The following is a 19,689-nucleotide window of genomic DNA, read 5'->3' as shown; positions in this document are numbered from 1 at the left end:
AACACTTGCAGCAGGTGAAAATCATAGTGCAGAGTTATTTGCTGTACATTATGCAAGTGTGGGGGGGGGGGGGGGGAAAGCCCTCCAACTAGAAACAACCATCTGTAAGGGAATGCGTGAGTAAATCATGACATACTGCTATGGTGCTGTCCAAAATTAAATCCATGTATCCATGTGCATATTTATGCATATGTGCACGTATGTTGACTCAGGATAGCTGTAATTGATCCATGTATTATGATTAGTGTACCGTTTTCTTTTCCAGACAAAAGTTCATGCACATATGTCTGTATGTGAACAGTGAGAAAGCCTGGAAGGTGACATATCAAACAGCGGATTCCTTCCCATTTGGCTCGCAGGGGAGAAGGTCATTGTTTCCCGGAATGCATCTCTCCAGCCCTTGCCTTGCCATTGTGAGCAGTGAGCATTTCATTCTTGAAAATCCGAAAGTAAAAATAAATACTAAAGCGGGACCTGTACAAAAATATTTATAGCATCTTTATTTATACTATCCCCAAAACTGGAAACAACCCAGATGTTAGCAGGTGTGAGTGGTCAGATAATGGTGTATCCTTGCCATGCAACCCTACTTGGCAATGTATGTTTCAGGGGAGTCACATTAAATGTTGAAAGGCCTTCCAAAAGGTTACATACCTATGTCCATTTCTGTAACATCATCGAAATGGCAAATTACAGATGTGGAGATTAGTCATTGCCAGGGTTTATGGGGGGGGGGGGTGGCACACATAAGGGATGTGGGTATGGCTGTGAAAGTACACTTTGAGGGTCCTTGTGTTGGGATTGTTCAGATCATGACTGTGGTGAACACATAAACAGACACATGTCATAAAATGAGTACAAGTGAATAGGAATTGGATTAGTATCTTGTGTCAACGTCAGTATCTTGGTTGTGATGATACTTTGCAAAATCATACTTTTGGGAAAAATTGGGTAAAGGGAAAGGGATCTCTGTTATTTCTATAGTAATTGTGAACCCATGATATCACAGTGAGTTTCACAGAAACCTGAAATTGAGGAATATAGAAGTTGTGCAGGTTATATTGAGAGTGGGCATTGTAAAAAGTGTATATTCATAGAATTAAGAATCTCACAGCATCGTGTCTCTGTGCTTAGGACTTTCTTTCATCTTTATTTTCTTCCTGACCAGTGCCTCTGGATTCATTTGGCTGCTCCATCAAACTTGTATCTTAAGGAGTGAGCATGCCTCCTTGAGGAAAGGGCCACATGGGCACATAGTATGTTAGAGAGGAAAGGTAGAGAAAGAGCAAGGGCAGCCATGGCTTTATAGACCTGGATTCCTCCTGTGGCAGTGCCCTCAGAATGCCTGGCTGTGACCCATTCTGGTAACAAGATCTCTCTCATCCCACTTTGCCTCACCCAGGGGCTGTGATCACTACCTGAGACCCAGTAGGGGGCCAGTAAATGGGAGCTACTGGTTCATGGACTACTTCAAGCAAACGAGGTGCTGCTCGCACTGCCCCAGGACAACAGACATGAGCTCTCCTCCCCAGCTCTCCTCCCAGCAACCTTCCTGAAGATCTTTGCTCTGTATGCCTACCCAGGCATCTGTATGGAAGCTTTTCCTGCCCCAGCTCCCAGGCTGCCCTTTTTCTTCATCCATCCATTTATTATTTAACTAGAGGCCCATTGCACGAAATTCGTGCGGGGGCACAGGGGACACCACTGGGTCCAGCCTGCCCCCTCTCCAATCTGGGACCCCTTTGGGGATGTCCGACTGCCGGTTTAGGCCCGATCTTGGGATTGGGCCTAAACCAGCAGTCGGAAATGCCTCTCACAATCTGGGACCACTGGCTCCTAACTGCTCACCTGCCTGCCTGCCTCATGGTCCCTAACTGCACCCCCCCGCCAGCCTGATCACCCCTAACTGCCTCTGCCTGCTGGCCTGATCGCCCCTAACTGCCTCTGCCTGCCGGCCTGGTCGCCCCTAACTGCCACCCCCTGCCGGCCTGATCGCCCCACGCAGCCTGCTGTTCAGTCGTTTGGTCGTCCCTCACTAACCCTCCTGCTGGCCTGGTTGCCCCAGGCAGCCTGCTGTTTGGTCGTTACTGTGATGGCATCCTGGACAATTTGCATATTCCTCTATTATTAGTATAGATTTATTGGGGTGACATTGGTTAATAAAATCAAACAGGTTTCCAATATGCCATTAATACCATCTGCATAGTGCATTGTGAATTCACCACCCAAAGTCAAGTCTCCACTTTCTTTTCTCCTTTTAATTATGTGAGAATTTCAGATAGGCTTATGAGGATGCTTCATGCTAAAATTTTCCATATATAAATTTAATGTTAATATTCCTTGCTTTGCTGTGTTGTCTTTTTAAAAGGTTTGCTATGTCCCCATGTACTCCTCACCCGGTTTCCAGTAGTTAGCAACTTACATCAACAACTAAGAAACTAGTAACCAAATTTATTTTTAAATTTTTGTAAGAGTTTATTTGAATCAAGCTAACAACATATACAGGGGAGCAAGATCTCAAATGCTCCCAACCAGATTGCACCCCCCTCACCTCCCCAATTAACCCTGTTAACATCCTCATTCTGTTTCTGGGCTATTATGCCCCCCGCCCTTTTTTTTACTGTTACCATATTGGACAATCATTTATTAAATATCCTAAATATTTTAAAAAATAAATCAAGTATTGCTTCAGTTTTTCTAGTGTCAAACTCTTTGCCATAGAAAATGGAACGGTTGATAAATTACATGTTACAATTAAGCTACATGAAGTTTACACTATTTTCTTTTGTGGTTGTGCTTTAGTGTTTTACAGACTTCTAAATGTTCAGGTTCACAGTAAGAATATATGCACACAACCATACACACATTTTACATAGGAATGGTTCTTGTTAACTATACATATAGAGAACCTAACATGGTAGTATTGTGTCATAAAAGCAACCCTATAGAGCCAGATACTTTGCCTTTTGAAGGTGATTATTTAAATTGTTGAAGTTTCTTGAATCTGTTTCTGGTCCTTATTTTGTGGAGAATTAAAAAAAAAAAAAAAAGAATGTTGAGGCATAGAGATTCTATGCAGTCACTCTGATGTGGCTGAGAGAACCCTCCCCTCCCCCAACCCAGCAGATTCTGCTGCAGAGCCATGCAGACATGGCTGAAAACCACAGGCTTGGACAAGGTGACTCAGGAGTTCAAATTGGAGTCTTGATGCTGCTTGATAGGTTTCTAGAACCAATACTGATATTTCTGAGCTGTCCTTCTGAAATATATTTGGGATTGACAATTAAGAAATGAGTATGCAGAAAGATACCAGTGTTCTAATTTATCTTGATAACCTCTGTTTTATGTAATATTCTTTAAAATGGGTTCAATGCTGGGAGAGATGTGAGGAGGGAAGACCAAACAGAATGGGGCGGGGGAGCGGGTTGACTTGGAATTCAAGGTGATCTGGTAGAGTTGGGATTAAGATGTGCAGTTAAAGGCTTGCTTGACCACTTCAGGGACTAACTTGGTAATTTGTAATCTGCTATTTTAACCAAGTCCTGGTTTTGCTCACTGGGTTGTGTCACTAGGTTGGAAATTCAAGTAGGATTCTGGGGGACTGAGTGGAGACTGAATCTGAGGAATGCCTGGATCTTTGTGTACCAGGGTCTTTGTGGTCTTGAAGCTATCTTAGTTGAAAGGCTGGGAAGTTTTATTGTGGAGTTTGGTTTCCCCAAACCCAGCCTTTTTGGGAGAGGTTTGAGAAATCTTCATGAAGTGACAGAAAATGTCAAAGCCAACACATTGGAATTTTATTTTTCATCTATTAGCTCATTTAGGAGATTCAGGTGCCAAATGAGTGCTGCATCATTTCCATAGCAATTGGCCATGTTCTCTGGGTTAGTAGGTCTGTTATGACATCACAAATGAAAATCCTCAGGAAGGAAAGCTGGCATAAGCATAGGCATCCTCAGTAAAAGAGGAGGATATAGAGGATTTGTAACTAGCTAAGGTAGTCTTTTGTGTGTTTCTAAACTCACTCTTTTAAAAAAAGTATTTTGTGTCTTTTTACATATATATTAAAATTATGCCTTTGATACTTGTCACAAGGTTTGTTGTCAAAAGGCTTACCCATGAGTAATAGAAATGATTTCTGTTGTTTTTCTGAGTGTCAGTGTATATTTTGCATTTATAATTGGCTTTTTTTCACCCTGCAGACATCTGGCCTATTGGGGACTTTTTTTTTTATCTGTTTATTTGAGGCATTCCATATTGTCATTAGTGTTTGCCAAACATGTCTCCAGTCTTATTATTTGAGATTGTTGCGTATCAAAAAATTAGTGTCGTTCATATGGGCTAAATGAGAGTCGACACAGCTGGGAAAATTCCAGCTGTGCGGTACATAAAATTCAGGAACAGGATCACTATAGCAATAAATATATGTATACACCAATCTTGCACCCTTTTGATGATAAGGATGGCAGTTTATCATTTAGGATATTTCTGGAAGCCTAGTACAGACTTTTTGTGGTTATTGGGTACTTTCATTTAATTCAGGTCCAGGGATTTACTGTGTCTTAATTAAATTTTTAATCCTCTTGCTGAACTAACTCGTTTATGAGGTGCTTTTAAAAACTGGATATTCAGTCCCTTAAGAGCTAGACTTGAGTTGCCAACTTTCTACAAAGGTCCCATGGCAGTTGGTTGGGAGCTTCATGGGGCCTGTTGTCCTGGATTCTCATGTATATGGTGGACCAATTAGGACTTTGTGCCATTTCACATCCACTGACCCCCATCTTTATGCTTATGAAGGGTGGAAAAGAGCAAATTGGTCAGCCTAGCTGAAATGTGTACCTTGGTGTGTAAAAGATTGGGTATTGCCCAGGAGAACCCCGTTCAACTGTTTATTCTATATTCTACCTGCCGTGCCTTCTGGGGTCAACTCAGAAATCCTATCTTCATTAACAATAGAACAGGAGCGCTTGTTTCATAAAATATTAGGCTCTCTTCATTCACCATATTGCAGTTAATTCTGCTGCCGAAAAACTGGTCCAATTTATTCATTTTTTTCTCACCCCACACTAAAGTGTTGTGGATGGTGATCCATAAGATCTCTTGAATCAATCTTTACTTTTATTAGTACCATAACTTCTGGTGAAAAAGTGCTCTAAAGCCAACAAAACAAATCTTTAAAAATACTTTCAGCAATAATCTGAATTCACTTGGATCTCAGAATCATGGGTCAGGCAAGTTATCACTTGCCATAGTTTAGATTGCTTACCTTTACATAACACCCTGTTTTTAGGAGCAATGCTTTGTTTTGTGCACAAAGAATTATTTGTCATATTTGCATTTGCTCATTATAAACCATACTTTAAAGTAGTTGCAGTCAGACAGGTTTAAACCAAGGAACTAAATTAAAAGTATTAGGGCATGTGTCAAACAAACTACTTTAAAATTTAGAGTACATTCACATGATGGGAGTGTGTGTATATGGTGAAAAATACTCTACAGCTTCTATAGAACCTCTTAATAGTTGCTGCATTTATTGCTTGGTTCTTAATTTTTTTTAACTTGACTTGAATTTTCCATATAGGTACCCAGCTGTACAATATTCTGTCGGTGGATTGTGTGTTATTAATTTCATAAGCCTCCTCAGGACTTTTTACTTTTTCCTCATATAATATTTCTGTGGTGTTTTCATGTAGTTAATTTTGGAGGATAAATGTGGGTGAAAGACATTTTGGCCACAGTACCTGATTTTTTATTGCTGCTTAATAAGCACATGTTTCAGAGTTTGAGCTAGTTAAGCAACGGTAAAAGAAATTTCTCTTTGCCATATTTTCCCTCCACCATTTTTTTCTGTCGGGGTGTAGTGGTCAAGGGACCACTTTAGAAAAAGGTTTATTTTTAACAATAGTTTTTAACTTGTTAATTTAAGTGTATATATTGATTGATAGAACAACTTAAGAGTGTTAAGATTGGAACTGGTCTGTCAAAACCGGTAATGCCGGTTTCTTGGCTTCCAATGATTTCTAAGGTGTGTGTGATGCTTAAGGAGGGTAAAAGTACAGTTTATATGGTTGAGAGATGTAACCTTATAGTTTGGGGTTTTGGAGTGTCTAGAGAGGGAAAGGGATGGTGCTATCCATGGTGCTGAACCGAACTGTGCTGGTCTAAATGCTGGAAAGACTAAAATATTGGAGGCTGAGGACACACCTATGTACATATTTTTAAAACTAAATATCTTGTTTGTAGCTGAGACTGTTTAATTTCTATAGAAGTGCCTGATGCCCCAGGGAAAGCTCAGTGCACAGGCAACCTGGGGACCAGCATTAGTTTCAATGAGCTATTCTGATATGTGGAAGATGGCAAGGATCTAAAAATGTGAAATATGGCCCTTTTGGCCAGTAGATACTATTTAAGTCCTGGCTTTCCATCATTTTTTCCACTCCCCTCTTCTTTTATATCATGGATCTATGCGAGTGTAAGAAGATGGTTTTTAAATTAATTGGTAAAAATAGTAATGAGAATGTTACAGTTAGAATTGATACCTTATATTTTTCCAAGCCATTGCTTAAAAGTTTTGAATCCATACTTCTGATTCTATGTAAATGTTTTCCAAGACATATTTTCAGCAAGCATTCAGAATACAAAATCATTTTATTAGTTTCTCGGTCCTTTCTGGACTCTATACATGCCAATTCTCCCAGGAGCCTCCTTCCCAATTCCCTGTGCCCCGCCCCCCAAAGCACACATGTTTCAGAGTTTGAGCAAGTTAAGCAATGGTAAAAGGAATGGTTTTTAAAATCCTCAACATTTTCTCTAGGATCGATTGGTTTTAATGGGTAGGAAACCTACTTCAAAGTAAATATCATTGCAGATGGAGCAGATTACTTTGTGGTATGGTGCATGTTAAAATACATTTAGCATTTTGGAAATCAACCCAAGTTCATATTTAGTAAACATTCTAGTAAATGCCTTCTGGGTTAGAGTGCATTTATTTTGACACAGTTGGAACTTATTAGTGCCTAGAAATCATCAAAAGTACCAGTATATTTGTATTTAATTTAAGCCAAGAAGGTAAAAACCATGGCATTTCTTGGTTTTCTTTAAAGCTGGAGATACAGATGACCCACCAAGAATTACTCAAAACCCAGTTATCAACGGGAATGTAGCCATGAGTGATGGGCACAACAACACAGAGGAAGACATGGAGGATGGTAAGTACGTGTGGTTTGCTTGCTTGCACCAGACAGAAACTCTGTCAGAAACACAAGTATATGTGATGCCTATTTCTTCCTCAAGTTCTTCTGAGTTTCTTAAAAGTAGCTAGTTTTTAGGAGGTTGTGCCTGAAGAAAAATAGGGTGTTGAATTGGTGTTGAGTTCAAGATTACCTACAAATTTCAAGGTAAGTTGATTCTCCCCAACCTAGGTGAGAAGGTTTAAATGCAGAAGTTTATAATTTTATAATGGGTACACAGGCCTGCAATTTTCCGGCCACTGTTAGTATTCAGATTAACTACATGTTACTCTCCTTTCCTCCTTGTTGGCAGCAAGATACTTCCAGACATTGGAACTTGGCTTTCCATTGCATTCTTGGTGCAGTGTGTCTATCAGTGTCTGTATCCCACTCCTATTAGGTGTGAAATCAGACCAAGCTTTGGACTTCATTCTCCCACACTAACTTTAAGTCTATATGTTCTATGCAAAAAACATATGCATATGTACATGCATGGACATTTTATGCCTAGGGAATTGTTTTCTTTTGAGGCAGTTTCTTTTTTATAATTTATTAGATTATGTGACCTGTACATTGGCAAGGTCAAAAATCGTGAGCAGGTAGCAGCCAGTCATCACTTTATGCAGCCCCTGGAATCTTGCAGTGTAATATGAAACCATGTTCTGTCAAAAGCATGTCCATCAATCCTCATGAGGGTTGTGTCCTTCCCAGGGGTGTAACGGGGCAGTTGAAAGAAACTTCATCAGCCACGGGCTGCACCACCAGAAGGACTGCTGTTCAGACCTCCTGCCAAAAGTTCAGCCTCCATGAGAAACTGCAGCCGTAGTTGAGATTTCTCTGACAGTGCGGTTTACCCCCTGGCAGCTGGCTGAGGCAATATCTGAGGAAGGTAAAGAAGAGTGGTCTAAACCCCGCTGCTTTGTTACCTGTGGAGTGCGCTTTCCACTCTAGACCAAGGGCAACGGTGTGGGTGTGGTCTCTGGTTGCTGGGCTCTTGGTTTTATTTTAGACACCGGAGATGCCAAAAGTAATTCAGAGAGTGTAGTGGGAAGGCACAGCCAGGTCTGATGTGCCAGGTGTGAGTGTAGGACCAATTCTAACCACTTGTGGAGCAATAGCTGGTCCAACCCAGTCACAGCACTCTCAGTCTAATTTCCACAGAGCAATTTCAATCTGATATTTCCACTGGTGTTTTTATGGGCAGAGGACTTGGGAGAAGGCACAGGTGTAGATAAAAGGGCATGTGTCTCAGCCTCAACTCTGTTGCCTTTTTGGGTGGGTCATTCTTTGTTGTAGGCGGCTGTCCTGTGCATTAAAGGACACTAGTGTCATACCACCCTCATCCCCCTAGTTGTGACAACCAAATGTCTAGATAACTGCCAGTTGTTTCTTTAGAGCTGGAATGGCCTCATTTGTGAACCACTTCTATGAGATCATAATGTATGTAAAATCCCTTTTCTCTCAAGGCAATTTTACTAAATTATTAGTACTAAGTAATGATGCTGAACCATAGAACCTAAAAATGGAAATGCTCCTGCTGTGAATTACCACATGGAAAAAGCATATTATAGGAGAAAGTAGAGTGGTCTCCAATAGCACTTTCTTCCTGGTTTGGATTTTAGGTGCTTTTTGAAAGACCCAAGAGTAAGAGAATGAAAAAAAGATCATTTCTATTTGATGGCAAAGGGAGCGGGAGGGAGGTGGTTCTTGTTCTAGGCGTAGAAGCCTTACTAAAGGGCAGCATTTTCCCAGCCACCATGTGTATTTCAAAACACTCTTCTGTAGGATATAAGTGTGTTGTGAATCTAGGAAGTTTGAGGAGTGCTAGGTTAAACAAGTTTCTGTAGTATAGGTCTCTGAGTCATTCAGTATCTGAACATCTTTCTCCAAAAGACTCTTTTTGTTAATGATTCCCCAAAACTCTGGACTTTAGAACCTTTTCCCTGAATCTCCTTTTAACACCTCAATTTCAATGATCAATGCCATAACTGTGCAGAGAGGCCTTAGTAAGGCACATTTTCTATATAAAAGTTAAGTAGCTAATACACAGTTTGGAAAAATGTTTGTGAGGTAGAGGGCATAAATCCTGTTAACAGAGTTGTAGACAAGTATCATATCATTTCCTAGTTGTGCGCACCTACTGTACCTGGATGTTAGTGTCTTACTGTCTTTCCTGAGATGACCATGATGTTTTAGAGCAAGTGCAGCCTCTGCAGATCTAGAGGGATCTAGATTGAGATTGTTGGTACCCATGAAACAAGTAATTTCTGGGAATTCCCTAGGGCTTTGTGAAGACTTGTATTCGAGGCTTGATACAATTAACTGCAAGAGTGCCATTTGGGAAAACTTTACTCTAACCTTTCTGATTCAGACAACCCAAGTATTTTATCCTCCTCTGCTTTTTCACGAAACTAAACCCCAGGCCAGTACACTGGCCTTTGACCTGCAAAGATAAGATTGTTGTAAGAATAAGCAAAATGGTAGCTGGGACTAGATGGGAGCTGCTGCTGCTGCTCTTCGGAGACAGGACGGCAAAGTAGCGGTTAGTCAAGTTTTCTGATTGAGGATGTCTGATGGCAGCAGTTAACACAGCTCATTGTTCTGTTATTTACAATAGAAAGATTCTTGGAGTGATAGGTGCTCTCTGGCATCCTGGCAGTTTAGAGTCTTTGTTTGGATGAAATACTAAAACGCAAGATGTGGGGTATCCTTCATAATTCCAGGTTTACTGCTTTATTAAAACATTTTTAATTTTGAAGTAATTATAGACACAGGAAGTTGCAAAAATTGTACATAGAATCCCAAGGACCTTCCATCCATTTTCTTGGACAAACACCTATATTAGCCTGTTGTAATTCCTTATATGGCTATATCAGGCCAGCCTTATCTGTCAAAGGTGGGTTTCAAGTAAGCTTCTCTTGTTTTTATCTTTTTGTATTCAAAATAATTTTAAATTATTAAATTAGTATAAATAATTTTTAGTGATAGAGTAAGATTTCTATTTACTTGAAATCTTACGTTAAATTTCCTGTTTAGGAAGATAAGTTCTAAGGATGTGCCTTCATTGTGAGGCAGAATCTCACATCTAGTGTATAATTCAACGAGTGTGAACTGAGTACCATGAGCCAGGTTGGCACCAGGCTCAGGGCACTGAGCCTCTGTCGGGCCTGCCATCGCATGAACTCAGTGCCACGTTGACTCCACTATTGTTGGGTCCTATTTAATATTTAAAGGTGAATTTAGAAATTGACAAATTCTGAAGAACAGAAAAGCACTGATATGTGTCAGTTTTTAATCTGTATAAGAATCTAATCCTACAGATAGCTGAATTGTATCTGAAAACAAAATCATAATTAGAAGAGAGGTGAGACCTTGCAGCCTCGAAATCTTTAGGCCCCAGGAGTGAGTGTCCTGGGGTGCTTTTCATTTGGTTCTGTTCAGTTCTTCAATCAGTGTAAAGCAGGTCAGTTTTACTGGGGTCTGTGTTTGGTGGAGTGTGGGAATGGCATCCTACAAATCAGAGGCAAGGTCATTGTGCTTAGCGTTGACAGATCTTGAGTATTAAAACTCCCATGGTCACTTTGTAAAACACCTTAGATAAGATGAGCCAGTAAACCTCAGGAAGCCTCAGTTTCCTTGTCTATAAAGTGGGAATTAAGTACTAGCTGTCCTTGCTTACCTTGCAGAATTTAAATACCACTCAAATGTGATCTATGTGTCTATGAAAAAGTGGCCTGCTTTTCTCCTGAGCCATTCTAGACACCATTCTCTTGAGCAAGTTTCTTGCCTTTTCAGTGGACTTTATTATCCATTAAGGGGATTAGGGTTGCCTGCCACTAGGAGAGGCTCAATTCAGAATGTGATCACCTCTTAGATGTGACTAACCCCTGCTCAGCTACTCTCCTTTTAAGGGCTTCACTGTAAACTGCCAAGCAGTGTCATGTATAGGAAAAATTATTAGGGATGAAGAAAGAGTGTTTAAAAGAAGGTGAAAGTGCTGTCACACGTACATTTGGTTTTTCTTTCTTTGGTGAAGAATATTAACCTCTCATGAGGGCTGATGGACATGTTTTCCTAAGAACAAATTCAGTTAGTCACAAATCAAGCAGTTTGTGTACACTGAGAAGTCTGCATCCTGAGCACTCAGCTGTCGCAGTGCAGTTTGGAGACTGAAGGATGAAGGGAGGGAGCGTTCTCTTAACCCGCTCTTCTTCCCCTAAGCCTCCAGTCTCATTGGGTACCTCAGGAGCCAGTCGGGCAGGATGTCAAAATAGCACCTGATTCTTAAAAAACCTTCCATGCCCCTTCTATTCTGTAAACTAATTGTGGCTCCTCAAGGTGTGGCCCTTGGTCCCCTGCCCGTCTGTGAACTGTTCCCAATCTGCAAGGGGACAGGTACAGAAAGTGAGAGGAAGCATTTAGAAACATGTACCTTGCTGTGGCAGTTTTACGATGCTTTATTATGAAGGGCTGGCAGTGATAGACCACTCCTTCACACCAGGGTTAAAGTTTGTGACATTAGTTGAATGTCTACTAACAGGCACTACAACAACACATTGCTTTTTATTGGAGAAAATCCTAATTCCTTAAATTGCCCTTTAGTCTCATTGAGTAATAAAGAATACCCTTTTTTTCTTTTTTTTTTGCTAGGGAGTCCAGGCTGATGTTTCACAAAAATTGTGAACTGATGAAGTTATTTAACCTTTATTTGTAGGCTAACTTTTCAGCAATCTTTTTGTCTCTAAACAGTGCCGCGCTTCCTTGGGAATAGCCCTTTACCCGAAAGGCCACCTGTGTTTGCAAGTTCAGCACCCCCTTCGTTTTTCCTCTTCAGCTCAGCCCAAGTCTCAAGGCTTTTTCTTTTCCTCCGCAACCCCTGACCTTGACAGATGTCACATGTTTCATCCCTTCTCTTCAAAGCTCCTCCATGCACTAAGAACTATGTGAGAAGTAAGAAGTAGAATAGCTGTTCTTATCACACTGGACTCTTAAATCTAGGAGGGATGGCAGGTGTGTGTTGTTAGCCTCCTGAATTTGGGGTTTCATTCACACAGAAGCTGCATATCGTTGTGCTGTTTTAGGTTATTAGTAAATTGGGCTGATGTTATTTTTCCAGAGAGCTAGGTTTTAGCAGCTAGTTAATGTTGTGTAGAATAGTTTATTCCTGTTTGTTGGTGCTTTCAGGGCTGTTTTACGGGCTCTGATTGACAGTCACATGTTTTCTTGCAGACACGAGTTGGCGCTCCGAGGCAACTTTTCAGTTCACTGTCGAGCGCTTCAGCAGACTGAGTGAGTCGGTCCTTAGCCCTCCGTGTTTTGTGCGAAATCTGCCATGGAAGATTATGGTGATGCCACGCTTTTATCCAGACAGACCACACCAAAAAAGCGTAGGATTCTTTCTCCAGTGCAATGCTGAATCTGATTCCACGTAAGACAGTTTAAATGATGCAATTACAAATCCACAGATAGTTATAATACATTGGAAGTCAAATTTGATTGGCCTCTTTTTTGAATTGTTTTTATTTATTTTTTATTTTTTTTTTTAATTTCCTTACTGCCTTTACAGTCCTTTGATTTTAAATTAGATTAAATGCATTTCCCTTTTTAAAACTTACCGGTAGGTATTATATCCAAACTAAAAAGATAAGTATTTTTCTTGCATTTACAAAACTAAAGTTTGTATGAATACGGAATCAGGGCCCAGTGGATTAGCTGAATACTGGTTACCAGGCTTAATTTCTTTTCAGTCTCCAAGGGGAAAATTTGGTTAAGAAAAATTATTTAGGCTAACATCTTTCTCATTTTGTATTAATCAGTTCATACGGGTCATTCAAAAAATTCAAATGAAAACATTGGAGGGTTCTACAACATGAGCCTATTTGGCTTATTTTAGAGAATAAATTTTTATTCATGTAATTTCTAAAAAGAGGTATACTATAAAAGGTCCTTAGAAATAAGAAGTGTCTTGGTGGTCCCTCTATTCAGGTGAAGCCAAAGATTAGAGGTTTCACATTTTCTGCCTACTTCCAAAAAGTTTCTTTACTCTTCTTTCCTTTAATTAAAAACTGTCACTGTTCAGCGCTTAGCAGTTCCCCTAGTTGTGACACTGTTTGAAGGGATTCCAGATCACCTTGTCACCAAGCTGCTTCCTGGACCACATCTGCATAGACTCCCTGTCACCTCCTGATTGTGGCTCTTTGGTGCCCCCTGGGGAAGGTTGCTCCCCAGAGGGCACTGGTTCTAGTTCTGCCAAAGCTCCAGGGAACACAGCTCATTTCATTTTTTATTTTACTTGAATTTTTAGCAAGTGCCAAGCCCATTTTATGGTGCAGCCAGGGCTGTATTCAGATTAAAATTCTTTCCCCCTGTGTTCACATTGTGATCAGATCTAATGAGTATTGGGCTGGATTCTAGTCTCACAGCTTTAGCCTGAACAGTTGGAAGCACAGGGAGCCATCCACATCCAGCTAAGGATCCAGAGCAAGTGGAGGTGCCCAGGTGACAGCCCCGCTGTGCTAGGTATTTCAGTGAGTTTGCAGCCCGTTCAGAGTTCATTCATAACATTCCTTTATAAGCTCTACTTGCATTGTAAACCTTATGGTGGACTTGTAAAGTGGCATATCTTTTTGGTTTTTAAAACGTTTTTATTGATTCTCTTCAGAGAGAGGAAGGGAGAGGGATGGAGAGATAGAAACATTGATCTGCTGCCTCCTACACACTCCCTACTGGGGACGGAGTCCGCAACTTGTGCATGTGCCCTGACTGGGAATTGAACCAGAGACCTCTTGGCTTATGGGTTCTCGTTCAACCACTGAGTCACACCCGCCGGTATCTTTTTTCTTTTTAAGCATCGATCCAGAGGCCCTTTGTGTTCTGCCCAAAATGTGACTGACAGCATCTATTGTCATGTTTCTTGGTTGTAATTCAGTATCCATGCTTAGAGTTTCTCAGGAGCCCCTGGTGCAGCCCTGTTGGAGGCCTGTGTGGAAGGTACTCTTGAGAACTTGACAGCCACAGCACCTATGAGCCACCAGGGGCAGGAATGATGCTTAGAAGTGATGACACCTTTATTAGTAGAACCATTTTTTTCCTATTCTTTTCTTTCTTTTAAATGTATTTTTATGGATTTCAGAGAGGAAGGGAGAGAGAGATAGAAACATCAATGATGAGAGAGAATCCTTGATTGGCTGCCTCCTGCATGCCCCCCACTGGGGATTGAGCCCACAACCTGGGCATGTGCCCTGAATGGAATCAAACCTGGGATCCTTCAGTCCGCAGGCCAGCACTCTATTCACTGAGCCAAACCAGCTAGGGCTTTTACTATTCTTTTCAAAGAATATCAGTAGAACTGTAATCTGACCCCAAAGCTGTAGTCTCTTATAAAATCTAAACATGTATTTTATAGATATACCTATAAGAAACTTGAAGTAAACTTTTGAAAAATTAATAAAATAATAAAACCTATCAGTACAGAGGAGCACCCCAAAACCCTTTCAGCTTTTTTCTCCATTAAAGGTAAATGTGTCCTTCCCAATCCCTCCAAAAGAGAAAAACAATAAGTATGGGAATTTTTGTGTGCTGTGTTTTTAAAAATGTAAACATCAATGAAATACGTTACCTAAGTCTTAGATTATTTTCTTTAAACAGGTCATGGTCTTGTCATGCACAAGCGGTGCTGAAGATAATAAATTACAGAGATGACGAGAAGTCATTCAGTCGTCGTATTAGTCATTTGTTCTTCCATAAAGAAAATGATTGGGGATTTTCCAATTTTATGGCCTGGAGTGTAAGTAACAGTAGGTTTAGCCTGAATAACCTGAGCATCATTCTGTGTTACCCTAAATCTTTTATTTTTCAAGGCCTTCTATTTATTTTAAAGTAAGTTGGCCAGGTATCTATATGTGGTTTTGTTTCTTAGCTAAGCTTTTAGTAGCCAACAGGACTCAAGTCTCAACATTGGGTCAAAATTGATAAGTTAGTTAATAGCTTTCCTGATAGGTACATTTCCTTTAAAAGAAATAATACCAATTGGGGTCGTTTCCTGAGTTAGACATGGTGCAGGGTGGTTGTAGGTACCTTCCTGAATTCTCAAGTCAGTTCATTGTGGGTGCTTTTTGCAGAGGTGGAGATACTCTCCTAGCATGGGTTCTCTGGAACCTCCATCCCTGCTTTGCCTCTGGAATTCCTCCTTTTGTTCAAAGAACACTTTTTAAAATAAACCAAGAACACTACAAAACGAAGCGTAATTGGGATGCTTGAAAAAGTAGCACTTGAATTTATTAAGCACAGGACACTGGGATAATTACCTTGTTGGAATGAAGGGAGCATTTGTGTGATCTTATGCAAGTTGATATTCTTTTTTTAAATTTTTTTATAGGAAGTGACTGATCCTGAGAAAGGATTTATAGATGATGACAAAGTGACTTTTGAAGTCTTTGTACAGGCGGATGCTCCCCATGGAGTTGCGTAAGTTTTTCTTTAATTGGGTGCTATTAAGAAATGTGTTTTGTGCTGTAGTGAGGGCAACATTCGCATACTATCAGAGATGCATGTATTCCACAGATAAGCACCCTCTCTGTGCTGCCTCATTGGCACACATGGAACACACAGACATATATGCAGCTTCACATTCACTGCTTTGTTTAGTAGATTTATAGAGCAGTTTCCTTATGCCAGACCCTGCTGTGTACTAAGAATATAATTTAGGGTCAACACGACAGCCTTGGGTTTCTGTCCTCAAAGAATGTACATGCTGGTCTGGTAAAGGAGTAAGACCAGTATGTAAATAACTATAGCAGGAGTGGCTCTGTTTTATTTTGAAGAGGTCAGGGAATATACAAATTTGGGAGCATCAGCATGTGCTATAGGGGGCCCGGCCCACTGAGCAGTGAAGTAGTGAGTGGGGTGCCACAGAGCTTAGAGGAGGGCCTGCTAGGAGATGCTTCTGTCACTCATCCAGGAAGGTCTGTGTGCAAGAGGAAGAGTGGATTGGGTGACTGGGTGATGAGGAGGGACAGTGGAATTTGGGAGTAGGGAGAAGGACATGAGTGAAGACACCAGCAGGAAGGTTTGGGATTGGGCAGAGTATCAGGAAAGTGTGAAGAGTAGAACTGAAAGCTGAGATGATAAATTGGGATCATGCTATAGAAGACAAACACTTTTAAAATAAAAATATATTTCAGAGAGGAAGAAAGAGAGAGAGAGAGACATTAATGATGTTTCAATGATGAGAGAATCATTGATTGGCTGCTTCCTACCCGCCCTCCACTGGGGATTGGTATCGAGCCCACAACCCTGATCAGGAATCGAACTGTGACCTCCTGGTTCATAGCTCGACACTCAACCACTGAGCCACATCAGCTGGGCCCAACACACTTTTTAAGGCCCAAAGCAAAATAATAATACTTTGTCCAGGAAGAAGTTAAGTGACAGACAGATTCCAGTGTCTTGCTTGTGATATTTTGTTTCCATATGGCCCTCCTCTTGGCAAGAGTGCACCATTGGTTGACCCCGATGGAATGGGACAGAGAACAGTGGAGTGGCCCTGAGGGAGCTGTTACTTAGTCCAGATCCTGGCTAATGTGGCCTGGGGGTGGCACTGGGAATTTTTAAAAAAGCAAATAACATTAATTCGTTTTATGTTAATTGGACTGATACCGGAGTAATTAGGCTTTTTTTGAGTAGCCTTTTCAAAACACACATGCTGTATTCTGATATCAAGTCGGGGGCTGAAACAAGGTATTGCTAATTAATTTTTTTGATCTCCTCCCCACCCCCTTCATTTAAAAATATTTATCCCTATGTCTCTTGTTTTAAAAAGTAGATTGGGGTTTTCAGCCTTACCAATCAAAACATTAATTGGCGTAGCCACACTTGTCAAAACTTATTCAACCATTATCACCTTTATGGTTATAGTTCTTAAAATAACAATCTGTAATTTGTGATTCTTGCATTAAAAAATTACTTTTACATACATGTGCAAATTTTAACTGGGCCATTTTGACACACCTGAGTGTGTTTGCAAGGCCATGAACTAACCCCTGGAATTCAAAGTACTGTTGACATTTGACCTCATAATAGATATCTCCTCTAGGATTGGTCACACTTAGTGGAGATCACATTTATGTCTTTGCACTGTACACACACACACACACACACACACACACACACAGAGGAAGGTGGAGATGGAGGTGGGGATTGTTCTGCTTTCAGGTGGTATCCTCTTCAGCTTCCTGTTTTGGCGGAGGTGGGGTGGGGTGGACTATTAACTCTGAGAGAAAAAAAAAATCTACCTTCTAACCAACCAGCAAAAGAAAAGACTAAGAGAAAAAGCTATAGATGTTTAAAAGTCTGCATCAGAACTTGCCAGTATACATGCTTATCTTTTCTGTGTATATGATTACAGAAAAGGGGGGTCTCAGCTATTTCCACTTCTTGCTGACTACACGTGACCTAATGTGCGTGTAATAGAACCACAGTGGGGGTCAGTCTGATAGAAGTATGTAGAATTTAAGCCGTGTCTGTGAGTGCTGATCTTGGTAAATGATGGCAATGCTACTATCAGCAGACAGTGTTTGAAGCTGCTTCTTGAACACTGAGATTGAATTAGCTCTGGTCCGCACACACTTGGGCGGACAGTCAATGACCATTGAAGGGAACCCTGTGATAAGAACTCTTGGCCTTGGTGTCCTCCGTGTCACGGGCCTAGTTGATGAGTTATTATCTTGGAGGGATGCTTGGCCTTCATTCCTGTGTCAGAATGGTGGGAAGTGAAATGTTGGCCGCCATGTTGACATCTAGTCGAATCGCTCCACACACATGCAGAAGCAAGGGGGTGACCTGTGCAGTTTTCCCTCAACCTCAAACTGATCTTGTAGGTGGGATTCAAAGAAGCACACGGGCTATGTCGGTTTAAAGAATCAGGGAGCGACTTGTTACATGAACAGCCTGCTGCAGACTTTATTTTTCACAAATCAACTACGAAAGGTAAATGGATGGTATTTCTCTCCCCAACCTCCACCCACCCTTTTCTCTCAAGTGTTAAGGCACAAGCAGAATTCTTTCGCCAACCTTTGTCTTATCTTCTTCCCGTACCACAGTGCTGTCTCCAGAAAGAGCCCCTGTTTTATGCTTGTGCATATTTTTATTCCTCGGTGTTTGGACACTTTCAAAGCTAACTGGGGTGATCAGAAATTCTCTACAACTAATAATCCTAACTCTGAGCTAGAAATAATACGGGTTTGTTTTAAATTGGAAAGCCATGAACATCATTTGAAAAGTTCTTTGTAAAAAATTCTTCAGTTAGAAAACTACTGGCTGTGACATATAATTTTCATCTATTATAGGTAAAACTTATTTTTGTAAGAATAGTTAAGCCAGAACAAACTCCTTTGACTCTTAACGTAGGAGAGAGAGTTGTGAGCAGCATGGAGCTGTGCAGGCAACATGGACTCCTGGTTGGGGGCCACCACTGGCTGGTCTGCTGGCTCTCTGTTATGTTCGCACTATTCTTCTAGTTAATTACCATAGAAGGGTTTTATCCTGGGGATAGCGGACTATGGATAGTTTCAGTAGCATTTGTTTCATCAAATCTTTTGTTTATAAGTAATGTTAAGTTTTAAAATGTTGCTCCAAGAAGTATGACATAAGTGTGGTTCTCTTTTGGATGGTGAGCTATAGGTAATTAAAAAATTTTTTTGTCTTGTTTTTTTTCTAGTTTGTTTCTAAAGACTTTTATGATTTAAAAAAAACAACACACTTTCTGGCCTATTTAGGGGATAACTAAAAGCCTTTATTAAACTACCTTAGCCATTGTGATATTAGAAAGTATACTTTCACATCAAATTTCACTTTTGTGACTTCTTTTAGGCCGTGTACATGATGCCAACAGAGGGTGATGATTCATCCAAAAGTGTCCCTTTAGCATTGCAGAGGGTGTTCTATGAACTACAACACAGCGATAAGCCCGTAGGAACAAAAAAGCTAACAAAGTCATTTGGGTAGGTATTCAAATCTGCCTTTCCATTCTGCGGCTTTTCTTATGGATGAATGAGTTGCTAGAAGAAAGGGAGCGTAGTGTAGGCATTTAATCATGTCAGAGTGTTTTTATCATTGCATTTTATTTGACTTCTTTGGAAAATAGGGGCTTGGCTTTAGAAAATTGCTTGAGGAATAAGTCACGACTTAAAGCTTTACCTGTCAGGAAAAGGACACGTATAGTTTTTAAGTGAATGTGTACTTACTTGCAAACATGACCTCTCCTTGCAGTAAGTTGTTTAGAACCAGATAAAGTTGTGGACATTTGGGAGTCCTGATAAAACTTAGTTTATCTTTTAATTATAACCCCCCAAATAATCTTCTCAGAAAATGAATTTAAGAATAGTGGCCAATTATTTTATTGTGTAGTTTTTAAAATCCAAGCTGCTTGTTAATTTATTCTTATTTGAAATTTCAAAGTTTCAAT

The 19,689-nt window shown here is 40.5% G+C and overlaps 1 protein-coding gene across 2 annotated transcripts in view; it reads left to right on the top strand.

The window, feature by feature from the left end:
* USP7 (ubiquitin specific peptidase 7) overlaps positions 1 to 19,689 on the top strand; it is a 71,111-nt gene that overhangs the window by 28,526 nt on the left and 22,896 nt on the right. Inside the window, exons 1-7 of one of the 2 annotated variants that reach the window (XM_054714719.1) lie at positions 3,973 to 3,994; positions 7,101 to 7,205; positions 12,456 to 12,654; positions 14,874 to 15,012; positions 15,604 to 15,692; positions 18,104 to 18,212; positions 19,095 to 19,225. In XM_054714719.1, coding sequence (XP_054570694.1) covers positions 7,163 to 7,205; positions 12,456 to 12,654; positions 14,874 to 15,012; positions 15,604 to 15,692; positions 18,104 to 18,212; positions 19,095 to 19,225 — 710 coding nt within the window. In that variant the 5' untranslated portion in view covers positions 3,973 to 3,994; positions 7,101 to 7,162. Of the gene's footprint in view, positions 1 to 3,972; positions 3,995 to 7,100; positions 7,206 to 12,455; positions 12,655 to 14,873; positions 15,013 to 15,603; positions 15,693 to 18,103; positions 18,213 to 19,094; positions 19,226 to 19,689 lie in introns of those variants that run through there. The other variant, XM_008141597.3, reaches the window with a different exon arrangement.

Source organism: Eptesicus fuscus, chromosome 4 (assembly GCF_027574615.1).
Source record: "Eptesicus fuscus isolate TK198812 chromosome 4, DD_ASM_mEF_20220401, whole genome shotgun sequence".
NCBI lineage: Eukaryota > Metazoa > Chordata > Mammalia > Chiroptera > Vespertilionidae > Eptesicus > Eptesicus fuscus.
This window is presented reverse-complemented; position numbering and strand designations above follow the sequence as displayed.